The 26,920-nt window shown below is 31.5% G+C and overlaps 8 protein-coding genes across 8 annotated transcripts; 6 read left to right on the plus strand and 2 right to left on the minus strand.

Moving 5' to 3' along the window:
- Nucleotides 1-211: 211 nt before the first annotated feature.
- Nucleotides 212-3,697, plus strand: PGO_010600 (E3 ubiquitin-protein ligase; the record flags this gene model as incomplete). The annotated part of the gene is made up of 1 exon (XM_028685700.1): nucleotides 212-3,697. One exon carries the CDS (start codon nucleotides 212-214, stop codon nucleotides 3,695-3,697), a length of 3,486 nt encoding a protein of 1,161 aa, XP_028541501.1.
- Nucleotides 3,698-6,133: 2,436 nt separating this feature from the next.
- PGO_010610 (RAP protein) lies at nucleotides 6,134-10,140 on the plus strand (the record flags this gene model as incomplete). The annotated part of the gene is made up of 3 exons (XM_028685701.1): nucleotides 6,134-9,276; nucleotides 9,782-9,841; nucleotides 10,059-10,140. 3 exons carry the CDS (start codon nucleotides 6,134-6,136, stop codon nucleotides 10,138-10,140), a joined length of 3,285 nt encoding a protein of 1,094 aa, XP_028541502.1.
- A 1,894-nt stretch (nucleotides 10,141-12,034) lies between these two features.
- PGO_010620 (ribosomal protein S8e) lies at nucleotides 12,035-12,814 on the plus strand (the record flags this gene model as incomplete). Its single annotated transcript, XM_028685702.1, has 1 exon — nucleotides 12,035-12,814. The coding sequence occupies one exon, from the start codon at nucleotides 12,035-12,037 to the stop codon at nucleotides 12,812-12,814; it is 780 nt and encodes a 259-aa protein (XP_028541503.1).
- Nucleotides 12,815-14,421: 1,607 nt separating this feature from the next.
- PGO_010630 (cytoskeleton associated protein) lies at nucleotides 14,422-17,251 on the plus strand (the record flags this gene model as incomplete). The annotated part of the gene is made up of 3 exons (XM_028685703.1): nucleotides 14,422-16,543; nucleotides 16,728-16,930; nucleotides 17,153-17,251. 3 exons carry the CDS (start codon nucleotides 14,422-14,424, stop codon nucleotides 17,249-17,251), a joined length of 2,424 nt encoding a protein of 807 aa, XP_028541504.1.
- Nucleotides 17,252-18,270: 1,019 nt separating this feature from the next.
- PGO_010640 (hypothetical protein) lies at nucleotides 18,271-18,624 on the plus strand (the record flags this gene model as incomplete). Its single annotated transcript, XM_028685704.1, has 1 exon — nucleotides 18,271-18,624. The coding sequence occupies one exon, from the start codon at nucleotides 18,271-18,273 to the stop codon at nucleotides 18,622-18,624; it is 354 nt and encodes a 117-aa protein (XP_028541505.1).
- Nucleotides 18,625-18,946: 322 nt separating this feature from the next.
- Nucleotides 18,947-19,156, minus strand: PGO_010650 (DNA-directed RNA polymerase II 8.2 kDa polypeptide; the record flags this gene model as incomplete). Its single annotated transcript, XM_028685705.1, has 1 exon — nucleotides 18,947-19,156. One exon carries the CDS (start codon nucleotides 19,154-19,156, stop codon nucleotides 18,947-18,949), a length of 210 nt encoding a protein of 69 aa, XP_028541506.1.
- A 1,494-nt stretch (nucleotides 19,157-20,650) lies between these two features.
- On the minus strand, nucleotides 20,651-24,125 carry PGO_010660 (hypothetical protein, conserved; the record flags this gene model as incomplete). The annotated part of the gene is made up of 2 exons (XM_028685706.1): nucleotides 20,651-21,493; nucleotides 21,837-24,125. The coding sequence occupies 2 exons, from the start codon at nucleotides 24,123-24,125 to the stop codon at nucleotides 20,651-20,653; spliced, it is 3,132 nt and encodes a 1,043-aa protein (XP_028541507.1).
- An 809-nt stretch (nucleotides 24,126-24,934) lies between these two features.
- PGO_010670 (EKC/KEOPS complex subunit BUD32) lies at nucleotides 24,935-26,424 on the plus strand (the record flags this gene model as incomplete). Its single annotated transcript, XM_028685707.1, has 5 exons — nucleotides 24,935-24,970; nucleotides 25,324-25,809; nucleotides 25,938-26,006; nucleotides 26,156-26,228; nucleotides 26,387-26,424. The coding sequence occupies 5 exons, from the start codon at nucleotides 24,935-24,937 to the stop codon at nucleotides 26,422-26,424; spliced, it is 702 nt and encodes a 233-aa protein (XP_028541508.1).
- Nucleotides 26,425-26,920: the final 496 nt, after the last annotated feature.

Consider the following 26,920-nt stretch of genomic DNA (forward strand, 5'->3'; position numbering starts at 1 on the left):
AAAAAAAAAAAAATACTCGAGCGAACAAAATTAGAGTAACAAAGAGGCAAAAAATTAGAAGCGTAAAAAAAATGCTGTGTAAACCATTATAACATGTTAAAAGGGGGAAAAAAAAAAAAAAAAAAAAAAAAAAATTTGGAAAATAAAATTTTTTTGAAAAGATAAAATAAAAATAAAAAAAAAAAAAAAAAAACAGCTGATTTCATATATAATGAATAGTATAGCAGAAATTAAAAGGAGAGAAAAAGAAAATTTCAAGAATAAATATAACAAGAAGAAAAAGAATAAAAAACGATTTCGAAATTTCAACAAATTTTCAAATAATAGGAAGGTTAAAAAAACATTATACAATAAGAGTGACAAAATAAGCGAAAATTGGGATGCAAACACATTAAAATATAAAACTTTTTTTTTTCATAAACAAATTTTTAAATCGCTGAAACGAATGGATACTAATAAAGCCGAAGAAAAAAAAGGATTTTTGAAAAATTGGAACATAAACTATTTATCAAACAATTTAAACGCCTTTATGAAAAGCGCGGAAAGCATTGTTGGGGGAAGGACTAATTTTGGTACAAGTTCCAATTGTGGAGCTCAAAACAACGTTAAAGGAATAAGAGGCAATCGTTGCTTCCCCAATGTGAGTGATGGCAAAGAAAAGGACTACCACGAGAACAATAATATGAACAGCAACATGAGCTTCAGTAGTAATCGAAGCAGCAATCGCAATGGCAATAGTAACCACACATACTTAACAAGTGTTAAGGGAGCTAACAGTGAGCACATACAAGGCAAGCAGAAATTTTCTCCAAAAGCATACAAGCAAGAAGAACAAGATCCCAGCCCCAATATGAATAATTTGCACCTGCATGAACGCGTTCAGGCAAATAGAAAAGAAGTTAACTACAAAGACATTAGAGATGTGTGGGAAAAGATCAAAAACAGAAACGGGTTATCCAACTTAATGGAAAGTGCAAATGTGGATAGTGCAACCTTGGACAGTGCATGTATGGTTAGCAAAATTTATGGTGATATCAGTGATTCCTACCACATCAATGACTTGGGATGCAAAGACAGCTGGATGAACAGTACTATCAATAGAGATGTAAACCAAAGGAGCATGGGTAACATCATTAACCTTCAGAGGAACAATATCATAGATTGCAGTTCTAATCATAATAAGATAAAGTATGACATATCAGATGGTGTCACATGCGAGAATTATGTAAAGTGCAACATGTCAACAAGCAACAACAAAACGACAGGAAATAGCAGTAGTCAAAATAACGGTAATAATAATAGCAACAATGGAGGAAAAGGTAGCAACAGTAAAAATAGCTACAACAATAAGGATAGTAATGGTGGAACCAATAGTAACAACTATAATTATAGTAATAGTAGTGGATATAATAATAACATGAGTGGATATCCAAATAGTAGAACCCAAAACGGTGGAAGTAATGATAATAATAATAGTAATGGGGATCGAGATGATGATGATGATAATAATGGACATTATAGCCGAACTGGTAGATGTGATAATAACGGAGATACTAACGAAGATGAAGATGACAATGAGGACAACAATGAGGATGAAGAGAGTGATCGAAATAACAATGCAAACAATGATGGAAATGATCATAATGGAAAAATGTACACCAAAAATAACGGATCATCATCATCTGGTGCTTCATTTGGTTCATCTGCATCTATCACATCATCATCACATGTGAACCCAGATGAACATGCATCGAATAGAGGTATGGTGAAACATCAATTTCAGAGGAAGCGCAAGAGTGGACGTAACAGTTGTTCAGGTGGTAATGAAAACAGCAATATTCGAAACAGTAATATTCGAAACGGCAATAGTGCTAATAGCATTAACTACAGAGGAGGGGAAACCCAAGGAAGCAATAGTTGCTTAGACCAGAACAACAGCAGTGTTGATTTCTGCAATGTTGGATACAGCAATGTTGATTACAGTAATGTCAATTGTTGCAGTGTCGAGAGGAGAAACAATCCCATCGCAAGGAATGATAATGTCAACATTGGCAACAAGAATAATAGTGGTAATAACGATTGTAGCAATAGCAGCAATTGTGGGGATAACAATATTGGTGGAAATATGAATGAATACTATAACCAATACAGTGTGGGAAAAAGCAGAGACAACAACTCCACACATCCACTGAGTGGAGATCATAACCAACAATCCATGGAGTTGCCAATTATTAATCGTGGTAATTATGATGGATGTGGAACAACTTGTGAAGGTAATTATGTAGATGAAGATACAGAAAATTATAGAAGCAACTACAACATGAGTATGGGAGATAGACATTGGTATGGTGAAAATCCTGAAAATAATGATTTTGAAAGAATTAGCCGAAGGAACAGCTATAGTAACAACGAAAGTACAAATAATTTAGATAATAATTACAATATGAACAACAACACAATGATGAGTAAGAATACAGGAAATAAAAGAAACTATGTTTCTAATATCAATTATAAGGACATGAGTATGAATCCGAGTTACCATCCCAGTCATGGGAAAGGCAATAATTGTATAACGAACAACATGAATAGTTTTAATAGTAGTGGCAATTTTAGCAAGCAGATAAAAAAAGGAAGAGATTGTGAAAATGGTGTAGATGAGGGAAATGATAGTGATCATAATAGTGCTGAAAATGGAGAAGACCATTCACATAACCCCAGCAGTAACTGTCACAATAGCGATAATGATTATCATCAAGGTAATGATGTTTATGGAAAATGTAGAAATGACAAAGAATGTAATGATAAGAGTCTAAATGATGAACACAACCAAAAGAACAACGTCGATGTGGAAGAGGAAGTGCAGAAAAGACATGTGCATGCAACAAATTGCGATATGTTAAACCCGGAGGATAGAAAAAGAGAAGCTGAGAAATATAAAGTACTAGGGAATCAGAGCTACAAATTAGGGTACTTTGAATCAGCCATTGATTACTACACGAAGGCAATCTCATATGATAATACAAATCATGTATATTACACGAATAGAGCATTATGTTATAAGAAACAAAAATTGTGGAAATTAGCAAATAGTGATGCAAGACAAGCTTTAAATTTGGAAGAAGAATCTGTTAAGGCTCATTTTATACTGGGATTAACACTTTTACATTTAAATAGTTTAGAAGAAGGCTTAAAAAAATTAACAAAGGCAAAAACATTATCTAGCTATTTAAAGGATTCTAACGAAAGTGAAATTAATAGATACATATTACAAGCAAAAAAATTAATATACTTACGAGATGAACAAAACAAACAGTTGACCTACACAGAATTGCAATCATTTCTAATCGATAAAATTAACTTACTTAATCAAATTGGATATATTACAAATGAAGAGAAATACTTAAGAACACAGCAGACAGAAAATCTTTTTAAAGAAATTTTGGATTCATTTCAAAGAAAACAAATACCTGATTATTTATGTTGTAAAATATCCATGTGCTTAATGAATGAACCTGTTATTACTCCCAGTGGAATGACTTATGATAAAATATTTCTGTATGAACATGTAAAGCATAATGGTTCCTTCGATCCCGTGAGTCGTGAGCAATTTTCCATGCGAGAGGTCATACCGAATTATGCCATCAAGGAGGCAACTGATAATTTTCTGAAATCCAATCCATGGGCTTTTGAGGAATAAATCTTGGTTTTTCATACATGCCAAGACGCTTTAACATATATGGATATTTTGGATTTACTTTTTTATATGTAAATGAATCAATTTGAGGGAAAAAAAAAAAAAAAAACGGAGCATTATTAAAATATTTTTTTTTTTTTTTTTAAACATAATTTTGAGCTGACCACAATTTGTTTATGATAATTGTAGCAATAATTCACGGTGTGTGCATTTTTCCGCGTGGAGGCATGGATAATAGGAAGGGAGGAGGATCTTACATTTTTCTTTTATTATTTTATTATTTTTTTATTATTTTATTATTTTTTTATTATTTTATTTTATTCATTTTTTTTTTTTTTTTTATTGTTTTATTTTATTCATTTTTTTTTTTTTTTTATTGTTTTATTTTTTTTTTACTATCCTGTTAATAGGAATTTTATAGCCCCTCCATTATAATCCTGTTAATAAGTGTTTTATAACCTTTTATTGTTTATTCATATTTTTAAGGGAAAAATAAATAATGTAGCATACAAGAGTTCTTTTTTTAAGCTTTTCACCTTATTTATGTAGAGTAAATCCAAATTCCATTTTTTATACACGTATTTGTACATAGCTGTTCACGGCAAGGTGCAGCTGCATAGAACTACTACACCATGTTTTTGCATACGGAATATGTAGAGGAAAAGCACCATGTTGCGCACCTTTTTTTTTTTTTCTTTTTTTTTACAATTATGAAAAGGAAGAAGAGCATTAAGTGAGCGAGAGTGAGAATCAGATGAAATGTATATTATATCAATTTGGGTGTGAAGGGTTCAAGATTTGCACATGTGCGTGTTTTGCATTCCTGTATGTTCCTTGCTTATGTGTGTGTAAATTTTAACTTTTCTTGATAACCACATGAACCATTTGCACATTACTTCGTCCCCCGATTATTTTTTCTTCTGCTAATTTTACCACTGCCACTTTTACCTTTTGCTATTATTGTTACAATTTTATAATTACTAATATAATTATCATTAATTGTAGGTTACCCCTATTACTATTATTTTTTTTTTTTTTTTTAAAATCCAACCTTTTTTTTTTTTGAACCGCAAATTGGAACAGTAAAAAAAGAAAAAAAAAAAAAAAAAACCTGTGATTTACCAATGATATAAAATTACCTACACTGTCTGCCGTCGTTTGGAATCATAACCATATAGAGGAAAAAATTAGGACAAAAAAAAAAAAAAAAAGAATGAAAAATTGGTTGTGCTGGTGGTGTGTGTGCTCCCCTTACGGTTGTGCACTTAAAAGCAAGTACACTTTGCGTCTTTCATTATGTTAGCACTTAGGTATTCATACAATGTTGAAGTGTTATCTGGAACCTTTTACACTCGTGATACTTCTTCTTCATTGTGTGTGTAAATTCAGAGCAAGGTGTGTAAGAGTAAATAATGCTAAGTATGTTAACTTAAAAAAAAACAAAGTGTGGTTAAAATAACAACTTTGGTTTTATATCGTTTTGGTACAGTGAAAGAAAATAAATTACTTTTATTTTTGCTTATTTTAATTATCACTTTTTATTTATGCAATTTTTTTTTTTTTTTTTTTTTATCACTTTTATGGATTGTTCCCCAATGATGATTACTTCTCTAAAAGTCTGGATTTTTCATATACAACAATTTATTACTTTATTTTGTGTCTGTAATCTAATTGTCCCATTTTGTAATTTTTCTTTTCATATTGCTTAACGTAGAGGTATAATTTTCCACCGTTTTGATGGTTCATACCTTTTTTTCATTCTCCTGCTGAATTTGTTAATACATTCCCATACTGGGGTCTTAAAATAATGATTTTCCTTTTATGTACCTAAGCAGAAATGTGCTTAAAATGTCCAAAATTTTATCATATAATTGTGTTAAAATAAGGATATACTGCCTTATGAAAAGCTCGTAAAGTATGGATATGGTGGTAAATAAAGGTATAGATAAAAGCACTAATAAGATTTTAGGGGAAGGGGCAAGAGTCCAAAAAATAAATTAAGATTTAAATGGCAGTGACATTCAGAAGCAGCGAAATCAAGTGAGCACGTGAGGTCCGGTAAAACAAACGGATTTGAAAAAAAAAAAATTAAAATAGCTATGCGTATGAATTTATTCTCTCCCCACGCATTATCCAATCTATGGAGTTAAAAAATGGCAACTACACTATGGGATGATGAAAAAGGTATATTCGAAATGTTTTTCTTTTTTTTAAAAAAAAAAAAAAAAAAAAAAAAAAAAAAGTAACGCAAGTTTTTTAACTTGTCCCTACGTTCACGCCCATCCTGAAGAACATTTTTCCAATATTTCCAGTTTTTCCAATTTTAGTATTTTTTTTTTTTTTTTTCTTTTTCCTTCCACATGTTCACACACATCTATGCTTAGAGATAACATGTCCCCATTTTTTTCTCCTGGCATGTAAGAAAGATGAATGGTTATAATGACCATTTTTGCCAATTCCCTTTTGCTCATAGCATACTTGATATACCTCCTTCTCATTGCATTTCTACTCACTAAAGAAACTTATTCAGTCGTAATAAAAAAATCAAGTTTTCTGAAAACAAAGCAAGATGGAAATTACAATTTTGTAAAGAAGCTTTTTAAGAGAAGGAATTTGTTTCAAGCACTGGAGTCTAATGGGGAAGAAAACAGATGTGTATGGAGAAAAAAATCACACTACTATCACCATCAGGATGGGAAAAACAAAAAAGGGAGTAATCACCAGTACTGCCATAACTCTGAATTTATTGACAAGTTTAATAAAAGGAACTTTTTTATTAAACCATCTTTTTCTGCAAAATGTAAGCAGAGTAAATTATGGACAGAGAGGAATGAACAGGGGATTGTACACGAAGAAGAGATTTTAGAAAAGGTAGATTCTATAGATGCCCAGATTGGTAATATAGTGTGTGAAAGGACAAATGATTCGACATTGCAAAGGATGAAACAATCACATGATTATATTGGACAAACGACAAATAAGAACGAGTTCGATCTTGTTAATGATTACATTTTATTAAAAAAAAACAGAAAAACTATAAAAGAGCTAATGGAAGAAGGTATTTGGGGTGCACCAAAGGAAAATATCAAAATGATAAGAGAAAGAACTAACAAAAAAATTAATTGGAATTATATACTTAAAAAAAATAATGAATTGCTGAACGATAATGTGGACAAAATATATAAAGGCATATACAATAAAGAAAATATTGAAGACATTTTTTTCATATTTGACACCAATCCTTATAATTACTTAAACATCACCATGAGTGTGTTTTCATTGTATAAGTTCACCACAGCATATTTAAATGAAAGGAAAATAAGGATGAATTCTTCTTTTAAGGGTAAGAAGGTAAGTTTACTAGGATCATCGCATAACTCAGATAAGATTTGCTCTTGTGGTGTTGAGGAAGAAAAGTTATCTGTCACGGATCATACAAATAAGGGTATGTTAACATTTGGTTATGATGATAACTCATATGAAGAGGTAGACGATGGGGATATACTTAAAATGAAAGAAGAAAGGAAAAGACTGTATTACATTACAAGGAATAGAAATTTTTTGAGAGTAGTAGGTAGTATTAACAAACATTTAAAAATTATATATAAAATATTTTCAACAAATGAAAAATTAACAAGTTATGAAAAAAATAAAGATATGTATAAATTTATTCCATACATAAATATTAAGGACATCATAACCATTTTGAAGTGTTTTTGCATTTTAAAATATGATCATACAAATATTTTTAAGTATATATATTTTTTTCTCGTTTTCTTTATGGATAAATTTGACATGACTCTCCTTTGTGAAGCTGTGTATCTTTGCAATATTAAGAAGATTTATATCAAGTCTCTTTTCCTGAATTTTTCCAAACATCTCTTGGCGTACTTACAGAGGATTTCACTTACCCCTAGTCGAAATGATATCGATCTGATTAGTGAGAATTTTGGGGACAAGGTCCATCCCAATATTAACAATCGTGATGATGATTTGGATAAGGTGGAATCCAAGGGAGATGCAGATTCAGAGCGACGAGAAAGAACAGCGGTGACAGATGAATCTTTGGTTAAATCTCATGTAGACTCAAATGAGGATATTAAAAAAGTTAACTCTGAGGAGTGCACATATTCACTATATGACCAAGTGAACATTGATAATTTTTACAAAAACATGAAGAAAAACATGAATAATGAAAACCCAGAACCGGATATTTTTATTTCTTCTCCTTTTCACATGAAAGATTTAATGTACTCTATATACCACTTGGCTAATTATTCCTGCTTAGACAGTTCACTAGATGACTTAGAAAAAGAAAAGGCTTACGCAAATGAGCACGTAAAAAAGTACGGTCCGGAGGATTTGAGGCATACCAGGATGAGGTTTGTTGAAGGTTCTCAAATGAGCCCCTCTCCCATAACTGGTGAATCACTGAATGAAGCGACAAAGCATGAATCCACAAAGGAGGAGATAAACGAGCGTGGTGAGGCGAGGAGACGACCCGTGAACCTTTACGCATACTGTTTGTGTACCCTTTGCAAATTTCCATACACGAATTTAAGCATCCTTAACATCATTGCTTCTGAAGTTATGAAAAATGCAGATGAACTGAGCATAGAAGAGCTGATTCTCTCATTTCATAGTTTAGCAACGTTAGAATTTAATTCGACAAAATTGCTGAATATCCTTTTTGTGTCAATCATTAAGAAATTGCACTTGTTGGACTACAGGAATAATCAGCTGATTGTGAAACTTGTGAGAGCACTTTACCTGTTGGATGAGGAATTATCAGAAGAGAGAGGGGACTGCAATAGCCGAATTGATGAGAAACAACCAAAGAATTTTACATCTCGTTTGAAACAGATAAAAACATTGATTCTTTATTTTCTTTCAAAAATGATTCTAAAAAATCGAAACAATTATACGCCAATCGAATTAGTTGATATTATACGGTATATGTCAGCACTAACGTACATCGATAAGGAACTTTTCAATTTTGTATATGACTTGCCATTTCTGAAAAGTTTAAACGAAGAGACATTAAATCATTACAAGAACAGTGTTTACTTTAATCAGTCTTATTATGCTTATACCAAAGATAGTAGTGTTAATACCCCTATAGAAATTATGGTGTGTAAGTTGTATCAATCCTATCTTTCATACAGCATGTATACAGACACTCATAGTGATAGAGAAGTAGAGGAATCTACCATTATACAAAGAATTCATGCAGAAAATGACAAAGTAAAGACCTTTCGATTTGGAGAAGAACCATTGAAGTTATTTAAACAAACATACCTTAATAACATGCGAATAATATCTTATAGTTCCTCCTCTTTACATTATGAAATTGCTGATATTATTCAAAAGGATTTAAAGATTCCATGTCACGTGGAATACATAACGGAGAATGGACTACTTATTGATATTGCTATACTGCGTGATGACTTGATAAATAATAATTACTCATTCAAAAATTTTCAAAACATAGCTATAGAGGTTAATGGCCCCTTTCACTACAAGACCAGGTCGTACAGGGGTGGCTATCCTCCTCTAAATACCAAAACGGTTGTTAAACGGAGGTAAGAAGAAATTACCCTTTTGTGGGAAGCCGATCCAGCAGTTGTGCTATCCAGCAGTTGTGCTATCCAACAGTTGTGCTATCCAACAGTTGTGCGATCCAACAGTTGTGCGATCCAACAGTTGTGCTATCCAGCAGTTGTGCTATCCAACAGTTGTGCGATCCAAAAGTTATGCTATCCAAAAGTTATGCTATGTGATGTGATCAGCATATGTGTGTTTCCCTCGTGATGTACCTCTGCAGGGGTAGGGTGGACGCTTATCCACCCGGTCGTTTCGTCGCCAGTTTGTTTGGACACAGTTTCGGCTTTTTCGTCTTCCATTTTTTTGCTAACGTTTTGCACCTGCCATTTTTCTGCTAACGTTTTTCATCTGCCATTTTTCTGCTAACGTTTTTCATCTGCCATTTTTCTGTTATCTTTTCCTAATTATCACTATTCACATTTCCCACTTCGCTCTGTTCATATTTCTTTCATTTTTTTTTTTTTTTTTTTTTACTTTCCCCAGGTTGCTCGAACATGACAAGTGGCAAGTCATCTCCCTGCCCTTTTGGGAAATAAAGCCATGGTAATTTCACCCTCACCACTGAACCGATTGCATATACACACAACGTATGCATAGGACGAATGCCCATGTAGATCTCCACATCTTCTATCCTTATGAACACGAGTGGAAATACAAAAGAGAGACCAAAAAGTGAGTATGTCTCCTTTTTTATACGTGAAAAAAAAAAAAAAAAAAAAATACTCTCATGAACATTTCACATACATGTATTCATCACCAGGTTCAGCAAGAGCAGAAAGGAAAATTTTATTCTGCGGATGCTTCCAGATAATTTGAAATCCTTTTTTAATAAAAACAACTGAGGATGTGCGAAGGCCCTAATTTTCCCAAATCTTGCACAGATGTTGTGACGAGAAAATGTGATACATCCAACTTTAGTAGACCATACGCCACTTGAATTTGTTTTATTTTTTCATTTTTTTTTCATTTATTTTTTTTTCATTTATTTTTTTTTCATTTATTTTTTTTTCATTTATTTTTTTTTCATTTATTTTTTTTTCATTTATTTTTTTTTCATTTATTTTTTTTTTCATTTATTTTATATTTTTTTTTTTTTTTCCTGTTATTCTCATCATATCATTGTCATGCAATTTCTTCGTAAGCATTTCCATTTGAAGTATGCACACTGGTGTGAATGTACACATGTAGTAGATATCTACAAATGTGCTTATGTGCGTACTGCACATATACTTATACACTCATGTACCTTCCACATGTTCGTCTCATTTTCCTTTTCTCCATTTAAATTATGCAAAAGTAAAAAAAAATTTCAATAACATTCGATTCGTGTTGTGAAACGTTCCTGATGATCCTTTCCCTCCCTACTAGAGGTAGAAGGGTGCTTGCTTTTTCCATAATTTTAAATTGCCCACTATAATCAGAGTTATGTATCTAAGTAATACATACATACATATATATATATATATATATATATATATATACATATATATATGCGTAACCACTCGGTCGACATACATTAATACGTGTACAACTTCTTTTTATGTGCCCATTTCGATTTGAAAAATGCAAATTAACGCAGAACTCACAGACAACATAAGGTTTCCAAGGAAAGCACACGTGGGAAATATGACTTAAAGGAAGGGACCCAATTTGTTCTATGTCATTGAAGAAAAGCATTTGCGCTTCTTCACCACATGTTTGCCGTGTTTCATTCGGTCAATAAATAAAGATAAAATTGCAAAATAGAGATGCAAAATAATTAAACAAAAAAAAAAAAAAAAAAAAAAAAAAACCTTTCCCTGATCCGACCTGCTCGCGGCGCCAAAGAAGGGAAAGGAAAGAAAACTGTATGTAAATTTCCCAAAAAAAAAAAAAAAAAAAAAAAATTAAAACAAAACAAAAACCTACTCGATTATATGTATTGCCACGCATATGAAAAAAATAAAGATATTATCTCCATCTCATGCTGTGTTTCCAACTACTATAAAATTTTATGTGGAAAAAATAATAAAATAAAAAATAATCCACAAAAACTAGTTAAATTATGAATTACTATAAATGCCACATACATGTTAATCCAAATTGAAAAAAAAAAAAAAAAAAAAAAAAAAAAAATCGATATAATTATGAAAGAAATTGAAAAAAAAAAAAAGTGAATAAATGTTTCCCTTCCTTTTCCCCCACTTTGTATGGGATATTTCGGAACAAATATTTCAAAAGAGGAGAAAAGAGAAGAAAAGAATTCTCCATAACCCATCTTTCGTAGCTAAACTTTTCCTAAGTTGGCAGACTAAGCCCAACCAAAGGGAACAAGGCGTCATTTTAAGCGAATTCGTCCATTTGGCCAATTCTGCTTGAGCGAGATGATCCTTAAATTTTTCAACTACAAAGAACATAAAGGATCGTGACCTCGTAGAACTAATGAGAATGTTGATCCTGAAGCTCCAACGAGAACTTTGCCCTCAATCGATAACCAAAACGTGCCTATGAAGTACGCAAGAAACCATGATATAGATCCAGAAAAAACACTAAAGCCGCAAAACCGAAAAATAGCAAAATAGCAAAATAGCAAAGTAGCAAAGTAGCAAAATAGCAAAATAACAAAACAGCAAAACAGCAAAATCACCTAGAATATTTCCTACTTTTTTAAGTGCCCGATTTTACCCATATACGTTCACTCCCCCCCCACATACCCAAAAAAAAAAAAAAAAAAAAAAAAAAAAAAAAAAAGGAAGAATGCCACAGAACAATTACATAGAGCTGCACAGAAAGAGGTATGGATACCGATTCGACTACTTTGAAAAATCCGAAAAAAAAGAAGCCAGGAAAGTACACAAAGAATCACTGAAAGCTAAGAAATTAAGAGGAATAAAGGCAAAAATATATAATAAGAAAAAATATACAGAAAAAGTAAATCTAAAGAAGACTATTAAAGCACATGAGCCAAAGGATGTAAAAAAAAGAACCAAAATTAATGATGAAAATGGATTACCATCATACTTATTAGACAGAACCCAAATTAAACACACGAAAGTTTTAACAAACTTACTTAAACAGAAGAGAAAAAGTAAAGCAGGAAAATGGGAATTGCCAATTCCCAAAATCCAAGCTTTAAATGAAGCGGAAATGCTAAGAGTTGTTAAATCAGGTAAGAGAAGAAGAAAAACATGGAAACGATTAATTGATAAAATATCATTTGTTGGTAATGATTTCACAAGAAAAAATCCTAAGTTTGAAAGATATATTAGACCAAGTAGTTTACGATTTAAAAAAGCTAATGTTTATCACAGTGAATTAAAAACTACCTTCTCACTAGACATAATAAGTGTAAAGGTTAATCCGCAATCAAATTTATATACTAACTTAGGGATAATTACAAAAGGTACCATTATAGAAGTCAATGTAAGTGAATTGGGGCTTGTAACTCAATCAGGAAAAGTGATATGGGCCAAATTCGCTCAAGTCACTAACAACCCAGAGTTGGATGGATGCATAAATGCCACACTCCTCGTGTAGAAGGCGTTTCCAAATTTTTGTACGATATATGCACGTACGTATATGTATATGTATATATATATATATATATGTGTATATATATATATATGTATGTATTTTTTTTTACACCCATTTGATTTTCCCACCTTGGCATTTTTGGAACCCCGCCGAGTTTTTTCCCGGTAGATATAAATGGAAATATTTGCATGCACGCATTGATCCTATTTTTTTAGAATTGTTGCGCTTCGTTATCCTGTCACTTGGGTGGAATTCTTTTATTTATGCATACACACTACGTGCATGTACATTTAAGACATTTTACATAACACACATGTAATATTATTTCTGTTTTATTTTGGTTTTTCTTTTATGTAAACCTTTATGGTAATTTGTTTAAAATTCACAAGTATACATATCATATATGAATCATATATATGAATATTTGGAAAATAGAGAGAACGTATGGGAGGAGGGGGTGATTATTTTTGTTTATTAAATTAGTCCCAATTTTTCTATTTTTTTTTTTTTTTTTTTTTTTTTTTTTTTTTTTCAACAGAATTTAGTATAACTCTTTTTTTTTTTTTTTTTTTTTTTTTACGTTGCGTTAAAAAAATAACTATAGTTTATTTTTGTCGTTCCCACTACTTCCGCATTCAACCTTTTTAAGTTTTTTTTTTTTTTTTTTCCATGTACCCCTGAAGGGTTGTGTGGATTCATGTATAAAATTTGCAAACTTTACCTCGTATTATCTGGAAACGAAATGATGTGTCATTATGGTATAGCAAAAATTCCAAGCACATGATATAAATATGAAGAAAAAAAAAAAAAAAAAAAAAAAAAAGTAGAAAATATAGGAAAAGATAAGATGTCAATTAGGGGAAAAACCTAACTTAAGCAGCACAATATAGAAAACCCAATTTAATGACACACTCAATTCTTATCCCATTTTTTATGATTGCATTTGAGCCATAGACAAATAACATCGCAGTTAAGAAGGTTTGGACTCGATTTGATTCTATTCGATTTGACTCGGCTTGATTCTATTCTATTCGATTGATTTTTTTTTTTTTTTTTTTTTTTCCCTTCTACGAAACGTATGTTCATTCTCAGCATGAGGAATTCAGTCCATTTTTGAAAAATAGGAAAGCCAGTGAAGAGGCCTACATAAAGAGTGTCGCTTTTGTTCATACAGGATCTTGTGCATGCATATAAGTCCATGTACACACATACATATATACATATATGTACAGTGCACAATGTGAAGTGAACTTTTTTCTTCCTTTGAGGTTCATCATTACGAAAAAATTACATATGTTTTAGGAGAAGAGAGGGTATCCCAATTTATGGTAAAAATATTGCACAACTTTCTTCTGGGGGTCACCCATCTCCTCCATCCCAAAACTGCTGAAACTTCTCGTTTAATGTGAAAATTCATATTTTGTTATTCCTCCTTATAGGAACAGCTTAAATCCAATAGAGAAGTGTTCACAAAATAAGAGAATATAAAAAGAGAAATTATTTGTATTTTATCATTTTTCATTTTTTTTTTTTTTATTATTTTTTGTGGTGCTTATGCTTCCACAAATGTGTACAATATATGCACCCTATGAATACTTACCGCATGGCAAATGGAAAACTTGCTCGATAACAAGAAAGAATTATTCGTAGGCATCCGAGTGTTCAGTTGCAACTTCAGAAAATTGGATGTAAGCCAAGTGGGAATTCAGTTAAATATTCCAGATGCAGCAGAATTGGAAATTGGGAACCAGGAATCCTCTCTGTTTAATCAAACCGAAGGATCTGGAAAATGCAGTGGCGAGATGATAAGTGCTGACGGGAAGTTACACGATTCAAGCTCCTCAGAAACACAGGTAGACAGTGAAGTGGTAGATGAAAATTTGGCAATGTACCTGTTTAACGAGAAAATAAACATAAAGGTAGGAACAGTGCGATTCATTGGGACGCTAAAGAATCATCCCCAGCCGAAGCAAACATTTTACGGAATCGAATGGGACAACATAATGGAAGGGAAAAATTTTGGAGATTTCAGAAATGAGTTTTACTTTTCGCCTTTACATTTGCTGAAGAGGGAAGAAACAAAAAGGTTCTACAATTTGGCTAGTCACGATTATGGAAATGGGTTCAGGGAAGACACAAAAAAATGTATGAAGAAACTATGCATATGGAACAGAAACTTGAAACCATGCTCCTTTTTGCCAATAGACAAAATACACGTAGGGTTAACATTTGTTCAAGCTTTAAATTTTAGATACAAGTATTTTCTTTCGGATTCGGATTTATATGTTGAAGATTATCAAACGAAGAAAACTAAAAAAGTTCAATTTAGTGGAGAAACAAAAGTTAGAAAATATTTTGAAAATTTTTTTCAACTAAAAAATATAACTTTAAATAAATATTTGATATATACATGTGGATTACACCACAGTCTTGTATTTCACAATTTGCAAAGTTTATCTCTGTGCGGAAATCTCTTAAGTAATTGGATAGACATTTTTAAAATTATCAGTCTTGCTAAAGAATTATCCTATCTGAACGTATCAGATAATAAGTTTACAAAATTGACTCTGCAGTCTGTTTTCGCCAAGCATATACGGGGTTGTGGCAAGGTAGGTGAAAATGGGGAACCCAACAAAGGTACTAACACAGGAGAAGATTGTTCAAATGAAGAAAACTGCTCAAATGAAGAAAACCGCTCAAATATACATAATCATTGTATTCATGACGACTTGATATATTTTGATCAAATCAAAGAATTGTGCATTGACAATGCAATGATTGATTGGGAAGATGTTCTGATTCTTTCCTTTGTCTTCCCCAATATGGAAATTCTGAGCTTGAAAAAGAACTACCTGACCAACATCAGAATAAGAAATGTAGACCTTACGAATTCTCCAGTACTTCTCCTATATGTTCAGAATGCGAAATATAGAAAAATATTGCAATCTAGTATGGATGATGAATTAACCAATGTCCAATCAAATGCAAAAGTTAGTAATCTCAAAGAGTCTATACATGCAAAAACTTCAACAAATGTAACTAACTGTGGAACAAATGGGGACTCAGATCTGAGTGAAATCAAACAAGAGGAAGAAAACTTAAACAAAATAGAGAATAAAATTAATATAGTGGAAAAAATTGAAATAGATATATGCTCTTTTAAAAAATTAAAAAAAATAGTTCTTAACGACAATTATTTACACGACTATGAAGATATGTTTTACTTCATCTACAAAACAAAGTCTATTCAATCAGTGTTTCTAAAGAACAATAAATTTCCAGATAATGATAATTTAGTAGATATTGCTCGAAATATGTGTATAAATCCGGATGAGAAAAATAAAAAAATGGATACCCAATCTGATTTGCTTCAAAAAATAAATGAAAAATTTAGTCATTTGAAAGAGTTACTATTTGATAATAACAAAATAGAAAATTACGAAACAATACGAGACCTCTTTTACATATTCTACCATTTAGAAATCTTAAATTTTCAGAACACAAAAAATAATTTAGGACTTAAGAAAAATCTCCGATATATATTTGTATCCATCTTGCCCATGTTGAAAATATTGAATAGGAGTTCAATAAATAAAAATGAGCGCATAAATTCGGAACGATTTTTCATATCATTGTATCGAAAGGATCATGTGGCAAAGATATTTAACGAACCTGTGCTTAACCACAGGCACAGCCAGCGTCTCGAACGGGTGCACTACGAATCCCCTCAGGGTGAGTTCTCAATTATACTTTTCATTCATTTCTATGCATCCATCCGTGGGTGCCTCTGCGTTGGTATGAATCCATGAGTATACATTTTTACATACACGTGTTCGTGAGTACAGTGCTACAGATATCTACCCATCCCTTTGAGTACACTGTCTTTCTCTCTCTGTATCCCTGCGCCTCTTTCCAGACCAAGCCAGTGATGAAATGCCCAAGGGAATGCAGAGCAACCTAATTAACATCACAATAATTCCGGAATTTCTGAACTCCCAAAATTTTGACATCGTAAAGAAAAAGGTTAATAAGCACATGAACATAAAAGATTTGAAGTACTTGTGTTCGAGACTGTATTCTGTCCCCCTCCCCAAGTTACAGTTATTTTATACAGACGAGGTAAGCCAATCGAAAATGAAGCGTAGAATAAAAAAAAAACACTATGAAACGAAGATTTGTTGTCAAATGATTGAAAAGTAGTGATCATGAGATTTATACTTAAGAAAAATTCGAGTTTCTACCCATAGGGTAAAATTCATATTTTTCTTAAGCCAACATAGTATGAATTATTCCATTTATAATTTTCTTTTATGATTTTTTTCTTTTTTTTTTTTTTTTTAGAACAATCCTATGTGCATCGAAATCGTAGACACCAATTCAAGTCTATACACGTACGGAATTGACAACAACTCGAAAATAAAGATTAAGATGGAGCAATAATAGACTTTTACGAGATTTTATGCAGAGGAAGATATATCCATATAGTATTATGTTGCCAATATGGATATATACGTATTTTTTACTCATGACAAAGATGTGTTCATCTTTTTTTTTTTTTTTTTTTTTTTTTTTTTTTTTTTTTTTTTTTTTTTTTGTCTTTCTTTTTCACGTGCTTTTACTTTCCATTCATAGACTACACATCATAATAGCGTGCTCGTTTGTTTTTACCTTCCTCTCCACCACTACGAAACGGAACTAGCATGTCCTAGGTGTGTCACATGTCTATATTTTATTTCGTCATTTCGTCATTTCGTCACTTCTTCACTCCGGTCATTTCTCATAAACGGAGAAGTTATGAAATGAGGATAGTTTCATATTTTAACAGCTTATATTAAGTTCATTCCTTTTTTTTCGTAAAAAATTCTGATCTAGGTTGCTAAGATTAATTAGGGCAAAACTGAAAATATACCTACACAAATTTGCACACATATAAAAAAAAAAAAAAAAAAAAAAAAAAAAAAAAATAAAATAAAAAAAAAAAAAAGAAAAAAAAAAACTATATGACAGTTTTTTGTTTTTGTTTTTTTTTTTTTACCTCCACGCACTTGTAAAAAGAAGAAGAATAAAAAAAAAAAAAAAAGCGACAGTTTTAAAACGTCTATTTTTACTTATCCCAATTAACATGCAAAAGTGGACATATCTAAAGTGCCTGTCCTCCTTTCAGCGAATTTAAAAAAAAAAAAAAACAATTCCTACACATGATTTGATGATAAACATATTTCGAAATTATACATGTGAGACCAAGTTACAAGCACGAAAAAAAAAAAAGGAAAAGATAATTCTCAAGGTTACTAGGACAAGTTCCACAAAAATATACACACGAGAAAGGATTGACATACAGAAAAGAGATTTTTGCCTAACACAAAATAATAAATTCAAATGAAGGAAGAGGAAAAGGTGAAAAAACTAACTTAAAAAAAAAGAAAAATAATAAAAAAAAAAAAAAAAAAAAGTGAAGGATGGATGAATTCTCTAAAGGAATGATGAGTCTACCCCTGCAAGAAAAAAAGGACAAGTTAAAAAAACCTATCGAAACAATGAAGCAAATCCAATCTAAAAGGGATATTCCAAATAAACAAGACGTGGAATTATTTTTCAACCTGCCCAGTGGAGAAACACTCACTTTAGTCGAGAATGGTGGAATAGAAGTTGGTCATTTGAAACTAAAACTCTCAAAAAAATTAGAAAAACCTTATGAGCAAATCCTTTTAATATATAATGATGTTGCTATGCTAGATCCATTGTCAATAATTGATGTAATTAAAGAAAGGGATTTAGGAAGAGTTGACATTCACGTACGTTATTCTGGTTGACACAATATGTGGCTTTTTGCATAATAAATATACCAGAGAAAAATTTCTTCTTTCTTTATTTCTTTTCTTATTTCTTTATTTCTGTTCTCATTTCTTTATTTCTGTTCTTCTTTCTTTATTTCTGTTCTTCTTTCTTTATTTCTGTTCTTCTTTCTTTATTTCTTTTCATCTTTCTCAAGTTTGCACTTGTATATATATATTATACTCATCTGAAAAAACTCAAAAACTGGCCTTGATCACAAAATAGAGAAATTTTATAATTTGCTACTTTTCCATTCGGCTATAAAGATAGGGCCAATCGTCTTCACAATTTTTTCTTCACCTATAACTTCCTCTCATAAATGTTATAGCACAACAGCTTGTCCATCATGTCTGCATGGGTTAGTATCATTCTCCTGCAGCAATATCTTGTCAAATTTAACTCGTCCAGTGCGTCACATTTTGATACTCCTTCTTCTAACTTTTTTTCATATAAACTCCACAAATTTCCAATTAGTTTCCCGCAGGTGAAGCAGCGAACGGGTATAATCATTTTTTTTTTTTTTTTTTTTTTTTTTTTTCTACTTTGTTTATTTTGGACCCTGATTTTTTTTGTGTTTTGGGAATGGGCTGTATGTGTTTCAATTTGGATGAGAGGCTTCAATTTTGGTGCAACTCGCAGGGTAGGTACGTGCTCGCAGGATTGTGCATATGTATATATGTGCATATAGATGTTTTTTCCTTTTTCGTTTTCCTACTCCCCTTTTGGCATTTTACCTGCGAATAGTTACCAATCCATTTAACCATATATATAATAAATTATTGGGTTTCTTTTTCTCCCTTCAGTGCTTCGCTCCTGCTCCTATATTCATATCCCTCCACTACTGATCTGCTATAATCACGCAATGAAACGCAACTTGCAGAAGTTTTTTTAAAAAATTATCAGCTTTACAATTTTCTCCAAGTTATATAATGTGTTATTCAACCATACTACAGTCGATATTACGAATATATATATCCCTTTATAATATATGTGTCCTTTTCGTCCATATATTTTCTTTTTCCTTTTTTTTATTCTTTTCCTCAATTTATTTGGCTAAAAAGGAAATTTAAATTTTAAAAAAAAAAATTTTAATTTATTTTATACAGTTGAAAAAATGCACAAAAGGAAAAAAGTAGTGCCGTCCCTTCGCCTTTTTTTTTTTTTTTTTTTTTTTTTTATTTTATTTATATTTTTGATAGGTCCACTATTACACCGTTACAAAAAATTGTTAAGATGGAAAAATTGCTATTTCGTGTTCACTGTATTCGTTCCTCCTATAGATCACAGATATGTACATATATGTATACATACATGCATGAATGAATGAATGAATGGATGGGTGATTGCATATAAAAGGCACACAATTTAAGAGGTTTTATTTTTGGTTTATTTTTTTTTGAAGCCATGTAGGAAAAGCCACTCTTACTGCATTGTTATGTGCTTGAAAAAAATGGCCAGTAAGGGAAAAAAAAAAAAAAAGAAAAAAATCGCTAAAAGAAGTCTAGTGATTCCTCCACGGGACAGAAAGAAAATAAGTAACTCTACAATATTGTTATACCGTTAAAAGTACGAACAGAAGAATGGTTATTTTCTCCTCACCTTAAATTATTTTGCATATTTTTTACAACTCCATTTGAGGGAATTTTTATGCACTTTTTAATATAAGGAAGAGTAAACAAGAAAAAATTAGTTCTTTTTTTTTTTTTTTTTTTTTTTTTTTTTTTTTTTTGGTGCCGTTTTTATACTTTCCTCCTTTTGGTTACAAGCAGCCGTAAGTGCAACTTCACACATGTAATGAACTTTATCCTTGTATAAGATTTAGAGGTACAGGTCATTATTTCCTAGGGGAAGCAATCACACCAGTGCAAACACATAGAGGCAGAGCTACACATTTGAGAGATACCCATGTGAGAGCTACACATTTGAGAGATATCCATGTGAGAGCTACACATTTGAGAGATATCCATGTGAGAGCTACACATTTGAGAGGTATCCATGTGAGAGCTACAAGTTGTATGCGACGCAATTCATGTATCGCTCAACCTTTCGCAAAAGGTGATGAAAATTATGCACGCACTTGTCCCTTTTCCCTTTGACAAAGATGTCAAAATCTTCCCCTGATTTTATAATATTTTCGGAAAAGGTGTATATGTCATTGTTCGATATGAACTGATCGGAATAGTTGAAAATGGTTGATGCGTAGGTTTTCGGTTTTTCATTTATTTTATAATTTGAGTTGGTCATAAAATTTATTATGTGGTTTGAAGGAAAATGTTTCCCTGATGTGCCATTCGAACTGGTGACAACAGTGGTTGTTGAAATTCCTCTAGAATTGTTTTCTCCCTCAGTAGTGATTCCCCTAGCTTTTTTTCTTTTTTTCCTATGATATATATACATATTATACCAGTCTTGACAATCTAACTGAATTACATTTACCTCAGTACGAATAAAGCTTTGGTTTTTAATCCCATCAACCATTTTGGTAAAATCCAGAATTGGATTATATTTGAGAATATTATCTATGCCAATTAAATGTCGATTAATAATATTTGCTAAATTGGTGTAGTCTTCTTTTTCAACACTTGAATTGATAGTCATATTTTTTTTTTTTGTTTCAAGAAATTCAACAAACATTTCATCACATAGATCCTTCGCTTTCTTTTTATAATTGTAGTATGCAACAAATTCTGCATGTAGATCATTTACATATTTCGTAATTCCATTCAATCTGTTTGTCTGATCGTTCGCTTTTCCACCTTTACCAACTTTGTTATATCCAATCGTGCATCCCTTCTCGAACAGGTACTCCTTCAGCAGCTTGACATTTCTCTCGAAGTTGTTAAGGTCCTACATATTGGGAATGGAAGAAATGGAAGAAGTGGAAAAAGTGGAAAAAGTGGAAGAAATGGAAGAAATGGAAGAAATGGAAGAAATGGAAGAAGTGGAAGAAATGGAAGAAGTGGAAGAAATGGAAGAAATGGAAAAAGTGGAAGAAATGGAAGAAGTGGAAGAAATGGAAGAAGTGGAAGAAATGGAAGAAATGGAAGAAATGGAAGAAATGGAAGACACGTGTGCCAAAGGGATGTCTGCACGAGTGAGTGAAGCTGCATAAGTGGGTGAAATCGCATGAGTGTGTGAAAACGGGTTTGTTATGGTTTCACAAAACATGGATGAGAAAATTCGGACATACACTTAAAATGTGAATGTAGAGGTTCTCCATGTCTGCAGGGGGAACGATATTGTCATAAAAAAATTTGTTATTGTTTATGTCGAAAAGGTCAACGGGAACAACTACGTCTTCTTTTCTTATTGTTTTGTCACTGTTATCATGTGGATTTTTGTTATTTAGATCATCTATGGTGTCAGGAAATATTGACTGAAGCCAGAGCCAAAAAACTGCTCTTAACTGCTCGAAATGAAAAAAATGTACTCCGCTTTTATATATGTGACAAATTTTATCATACAATGGAGTGTCATTCAAAAGAAGAAACTCGTTAATTGTGACCTTGTCGGCAAGCACATTGTCGTAATTTATTTCTTCAAAAAATTCAGCATTTGTATTTTTACTATCATTTAGGAGATGGAATCCATACTGAGAAAATTTACTGTTTCCTGAAATATTTTGAGAATTATCACCATAATTCGATACAGTACTTTTACCTGCAGGTGCAATGTTTTTGTTTTTTTTATTTTCTTTTAAAATAATTTGTTCATTTCTGCATAACTTATTTTCTACATATTCTTTGTCCCTTTCTAAATCCACGTGCACAGTAAACAAAACATTATTCATTAGATTTACCTTTTTTTGTTTGTGTGTCATTTTTTTTTGCAGTTTTTCAACGCATTTCTTCCCATTATAAGAATTACTTAAGGTACCCGAATCGGACATGTTAACAACAACATTGTGTGGTTCTGTGTATGCACTCACTAATGAGTTGAATTTATTAAAAAGAAATAATCTGTTCCTGTCTAGATGTTGAAGCTGATTTATACATTGACTTGTTTTTCTTTGTAGTTGTATAAGTTGGTTGCAGTGCTTGTTTACATTTCTTGTAAGTTTTTTGATATACATCATTTTGTTAATATTTTCTTCAACCAATCGCAATTCGTCACTCTCATTCCTATGGGTGGAATCACATTCTGGATCAATCCATGCAGATTCATCACCAGCCCCATCCCAATTTCTACTATATCGATCTATAAAATTTTCTTGATATATTGCGTAATCATACGATACATAATCTGGTAAACTAAGTTCCTCTTCAACTTCTATAATGTCATGCTTCTGTGGGATCGACGTTCCAATTGTATTAGCAAAATTGTCATTCATCATCATAGGTTGACACTTATTATCGTTCAAGTTTTGACTTGCATTTTTTGCAGGACAAGTGTTGTGTTTTTTTTTTAAATATCCATTTTCCTTGTATTCACAAAAGTTTTTCATCGACCCTCCTATGGATTCACACTGTTTTAAGTTTTCATACCCACTAGTACGGGTTCCAGTTTTTAGTTCATTCAAAAAATGGTACATGTACTTGTATTGAAACAGTTCCAAATCGTATGGTCTGTTCGACAGTAATAACATTGCTTCATTTATTACGTGATAAATTCTATCAGCATTCATTCCTTCCTCTGGTTTTTCTGGCACTGATTTTTTTTTTTCTAAATAATTGTTCTGCTTCCCATTAGCACTTGTGCGATCCCCTGCACTGCTACTACTAGCACAGCTGAGGTTTCTAAAAAACGATTCATAAAATGCTTGTCTCTTGTCGTAATGTTCCAGCATTTTGGTGCTATCAATCAGGAACCCTATACATAGAAGTAACTCTTTGCACATTTGAAAGTTGCACTTGAGAAGGTAGTACAATCTTGGGTATTCAAAATATTCCAGAATTAGTACAACCATAGGTGATATAATAATAAAATCGTCACTGTATGATATATTATCCATTTCTAATTCCTCTACTAAGTGATCTTCTTCATCATCATCTTCTTCTTCGTCATCATCGTCTTTTTCGTCATCATTGTCTTCTGCACACATATCGCCTTCATCATGTGGGTACGTGTTTTCTTCTTTAAGTCCTTGGCTGTGTCCTAATTCGGCACGACGATGCAAATCATTTGTATGTCTTCCACTGTGATTTAAATACTCCTTTCTGCCACTTCCACTGCCACTGCAACTGCCACTACAAATGATGGTTTTATTTTTTCCTTTCGCGTATATTTCTTCTTCTACTCTTAGAAGTTCTTTTTTTACATATTCTGTGTAAGTAGGTTTGAATTTTCTCTTAAATTCGAAACAGTAAAGGAGGCATAAATCGTTAATCAAAAAATTGTATTTAATGATGACTTGTTTTTTTTTCTTCCCTTTATTCGTAAACTTTCCTCTTCTAAGCAAATCCGCCGTTATGTAATCTATCCCAAAAAATCTGAACACATCACAAATGTGTTCTAAACTCTCCTTAATTGAGATATTCATATGGTGATTTTTTATTTCTCGTTTTCGTGAATGTTTTTAAATTGTAACTACACGGTGCTGACAAATGGAGTGCAATAAAAAAAAAAAAAAAAAAAAAAAAAAAAAGTTAGCAACATTGTATTTGGGTAATCTATTTTGTTAAGAAGTTTTTTTTCTTTTTTATTGCATCCCATTTAGCAGCCTCCTTTACTTCTTTTTTTCCTCCTTTTTTTCCTCCTTTTTTTCCTCCTTTTTTCCCTCTTTTTTTCCCCCTCTTTGCTTATCCTTCTTCTTGCTAATCCCACGTTTGACAAGCAAAAAAAAAAAGTTTCCCGAATGAGCAAAATCGTCCTCAATACTTGTTCTAAACTGAGCCAACCCCACAACGGTCGTGTAAATGTTCGGAAAAAAAAAAAAAATATGGACTAAATGGAAATTATATAAAAAAGGCATGCAAAAAAGTTATAAGAAATAGAATAATACCACAAAATAAATGTAAAACAAAATATCATTTCATATAAGTTTATACTTGATCTAATAATCTACTATTCGACTTTCTTTTTTTTATATACAAAAAAAAAAATAAAAAGTTAAGGGAAAAATACCTACCAAAATTTGCTATGTCCATTTTCATTCAAAGAAAAGCGATTAAGACTGTTATGTAAAAAAGGGGCCAACCAAAATATATTTTCGACAAAAAGACATTTATACACACTTAAGACGCTAAGAAAATAAAGTGTGATGTAAATATAAAAATTGTGGAAACAGAATAATCATTCAGGGTGTTAAAATAACAAAAAAAAAAAAAAAAGTGGACCAAAGAAGTAGCCATGGAATGTTCCTTAATATCATCCGGGTCTGATGCGGTAAAAAGGGGATAGAAAAAAAAAAAAAAAAAAAATTAATTTTTCTTGTTTATTCAATTCCAATGTTACATTATTTAAGATACTTTTAACACAGCTTACAAAATTGAACATTCGAACACGTACATACATTTTTTGCTTTGTCTAATGATACGTCTCTCTTTATTTGTATCACATTTCGTGTTTTTTTTTTTTTTTTTTTTTTTTTTTTTTTTTTTTTTTTTTCCCTTTTTTTTTTTTTTTTTTTTTTTTTTTTTTTTTTTTTTTTTTTTTTTTTTTTTTTTTTTTTTTTTCCCCTTGTTATTTTCTTCTTCTCGTATTTTTTTTTCTTCATATTTTTACGCATGTCATTTTAGAAAATATACAAGTGCGTTTTTATCGGGAAAGAAGCAGTGAAGAAAGAAATTTACAGAAAATATTATCGACACAAAAAAATAGATTCAAAGATCCGAAAATTAAGGGTATCGAACGAAATAAAATTTACCAAAAAATTAGCCAGCATAAACATAGACGTACCAATGCTCTATTTTGTTGATGTTAATGAAAAAAGTTTATATTTAGAATTTGTCAAAGGGTCTACAATTAATCATATCCTTAAAAATGTAGCAGAATATGAACCCAATATACCAAAACGTGTAGGCATGATATTAGCAAAAATACACAATGGAAATATTATTCATGGGGATTTTACCACATCTAATTTAATTTTGAGAAATTCCTACATAGATAAATGTAAAATTCTGGATTCTTCTAATCAATTACCATACAAATTAAATGATGTTGAGTCGATAAAACTGTGTGTTATTGATTTTGGCTTAACTTTCTTGTCAACTTCGGTTGAGGTACACAAATAAAAATAGCTCGTCGGCCTTTGCACATTTCTCTCTGTTTATCGCGCTTGTTTTTATGACCCATCGTTTTATTAAGCACATTTGGAATGCACTTTTCTACCCCACCCCACCCCATGTAGGACAAGGCAGTAGATTTGTTTGTTCTGTTGAAGGCCATAAAAAGTTTCCACAGTGAATTTCCAGAACTGGTAAAATAAATCAATTTAAATATGATTTCTATGCTTGGATAATTATTTAAAAACTTCATACAGTAAAGAAAATATGTAAATAATTACCACACGTTTATTGTGATAAACTTCATTGTCTATTTTCCTTTACCTCAAAACTAACCATACAGGAGGAACATATCCTTGAGGGGTATAAAACAAAATCCAATAATTTTGACGAAATTAAAAAAAAACTAGAAATAGGTATAACAAAAATTAGGAGGTTCTAACACGAAAACACGGATCATTGTTGAACTCTCCCTCCCATTCCCATGTATTGTATATTTTGGCTTCTCTTTTTTTTTTTTTTTTTTCATTTGTAAAGTCAATTTTTTTTTTTTCTTTCCACGTTTTTTCTTCAGTTAAACAAAGAGGACGTAAAAGACCCATGGTTGGTTAGTACCTACATTTTACGTACTTAGAAGAAGAGAAATGTAATTGAAACAGTATAGCAACATTGGTCACATCCATCCATTTCGAACGAACACTCAAGGAGTTTTTTTTTTTTTTTTTTTTTCAAATATATTGATGCTTCCTTTTTGTTGTATACCATATATATGTATTTTTCCGTACTTTTAAATCATTTGCGATGTGTTTTCTTCCATTTTTTTTTTTTCCCTTTTTTGGTACTTTTTGTTATTTCCTTAAGCCTTTTTTCTTCATTTTCTTCACTTTGACATGGTGGGACATGCTTCAATGTATAGGCACACACAAAGTGCAAATACATTAATATGTTTATATTTTCCTTTTTTTGGGAACATTGTGTATTCCATTGCACTCACACATAGACACACACGTACAGAAACCCAAGAGAATTGATCTCTTAGTTGATTTAAATTAACTCGAAATTAATCACCTTCATATATTCTCTTTTTTTTTTTTTTTTTTTTTAAATT

Source organism: Plasmodium gonderi (assembly GCF_002157705.1).
Source record: "Plasmodium gonderi DNA, contig: Chr01, whole genome shotgun sequence".
In the NCBI taxonomy this organism is placed as follows: Eukaryota; Apicomplexa; class Aconoidasida; order Haemosporida; family Plasmodiidae; genus Plasmodium; species Plasmodium gonderi.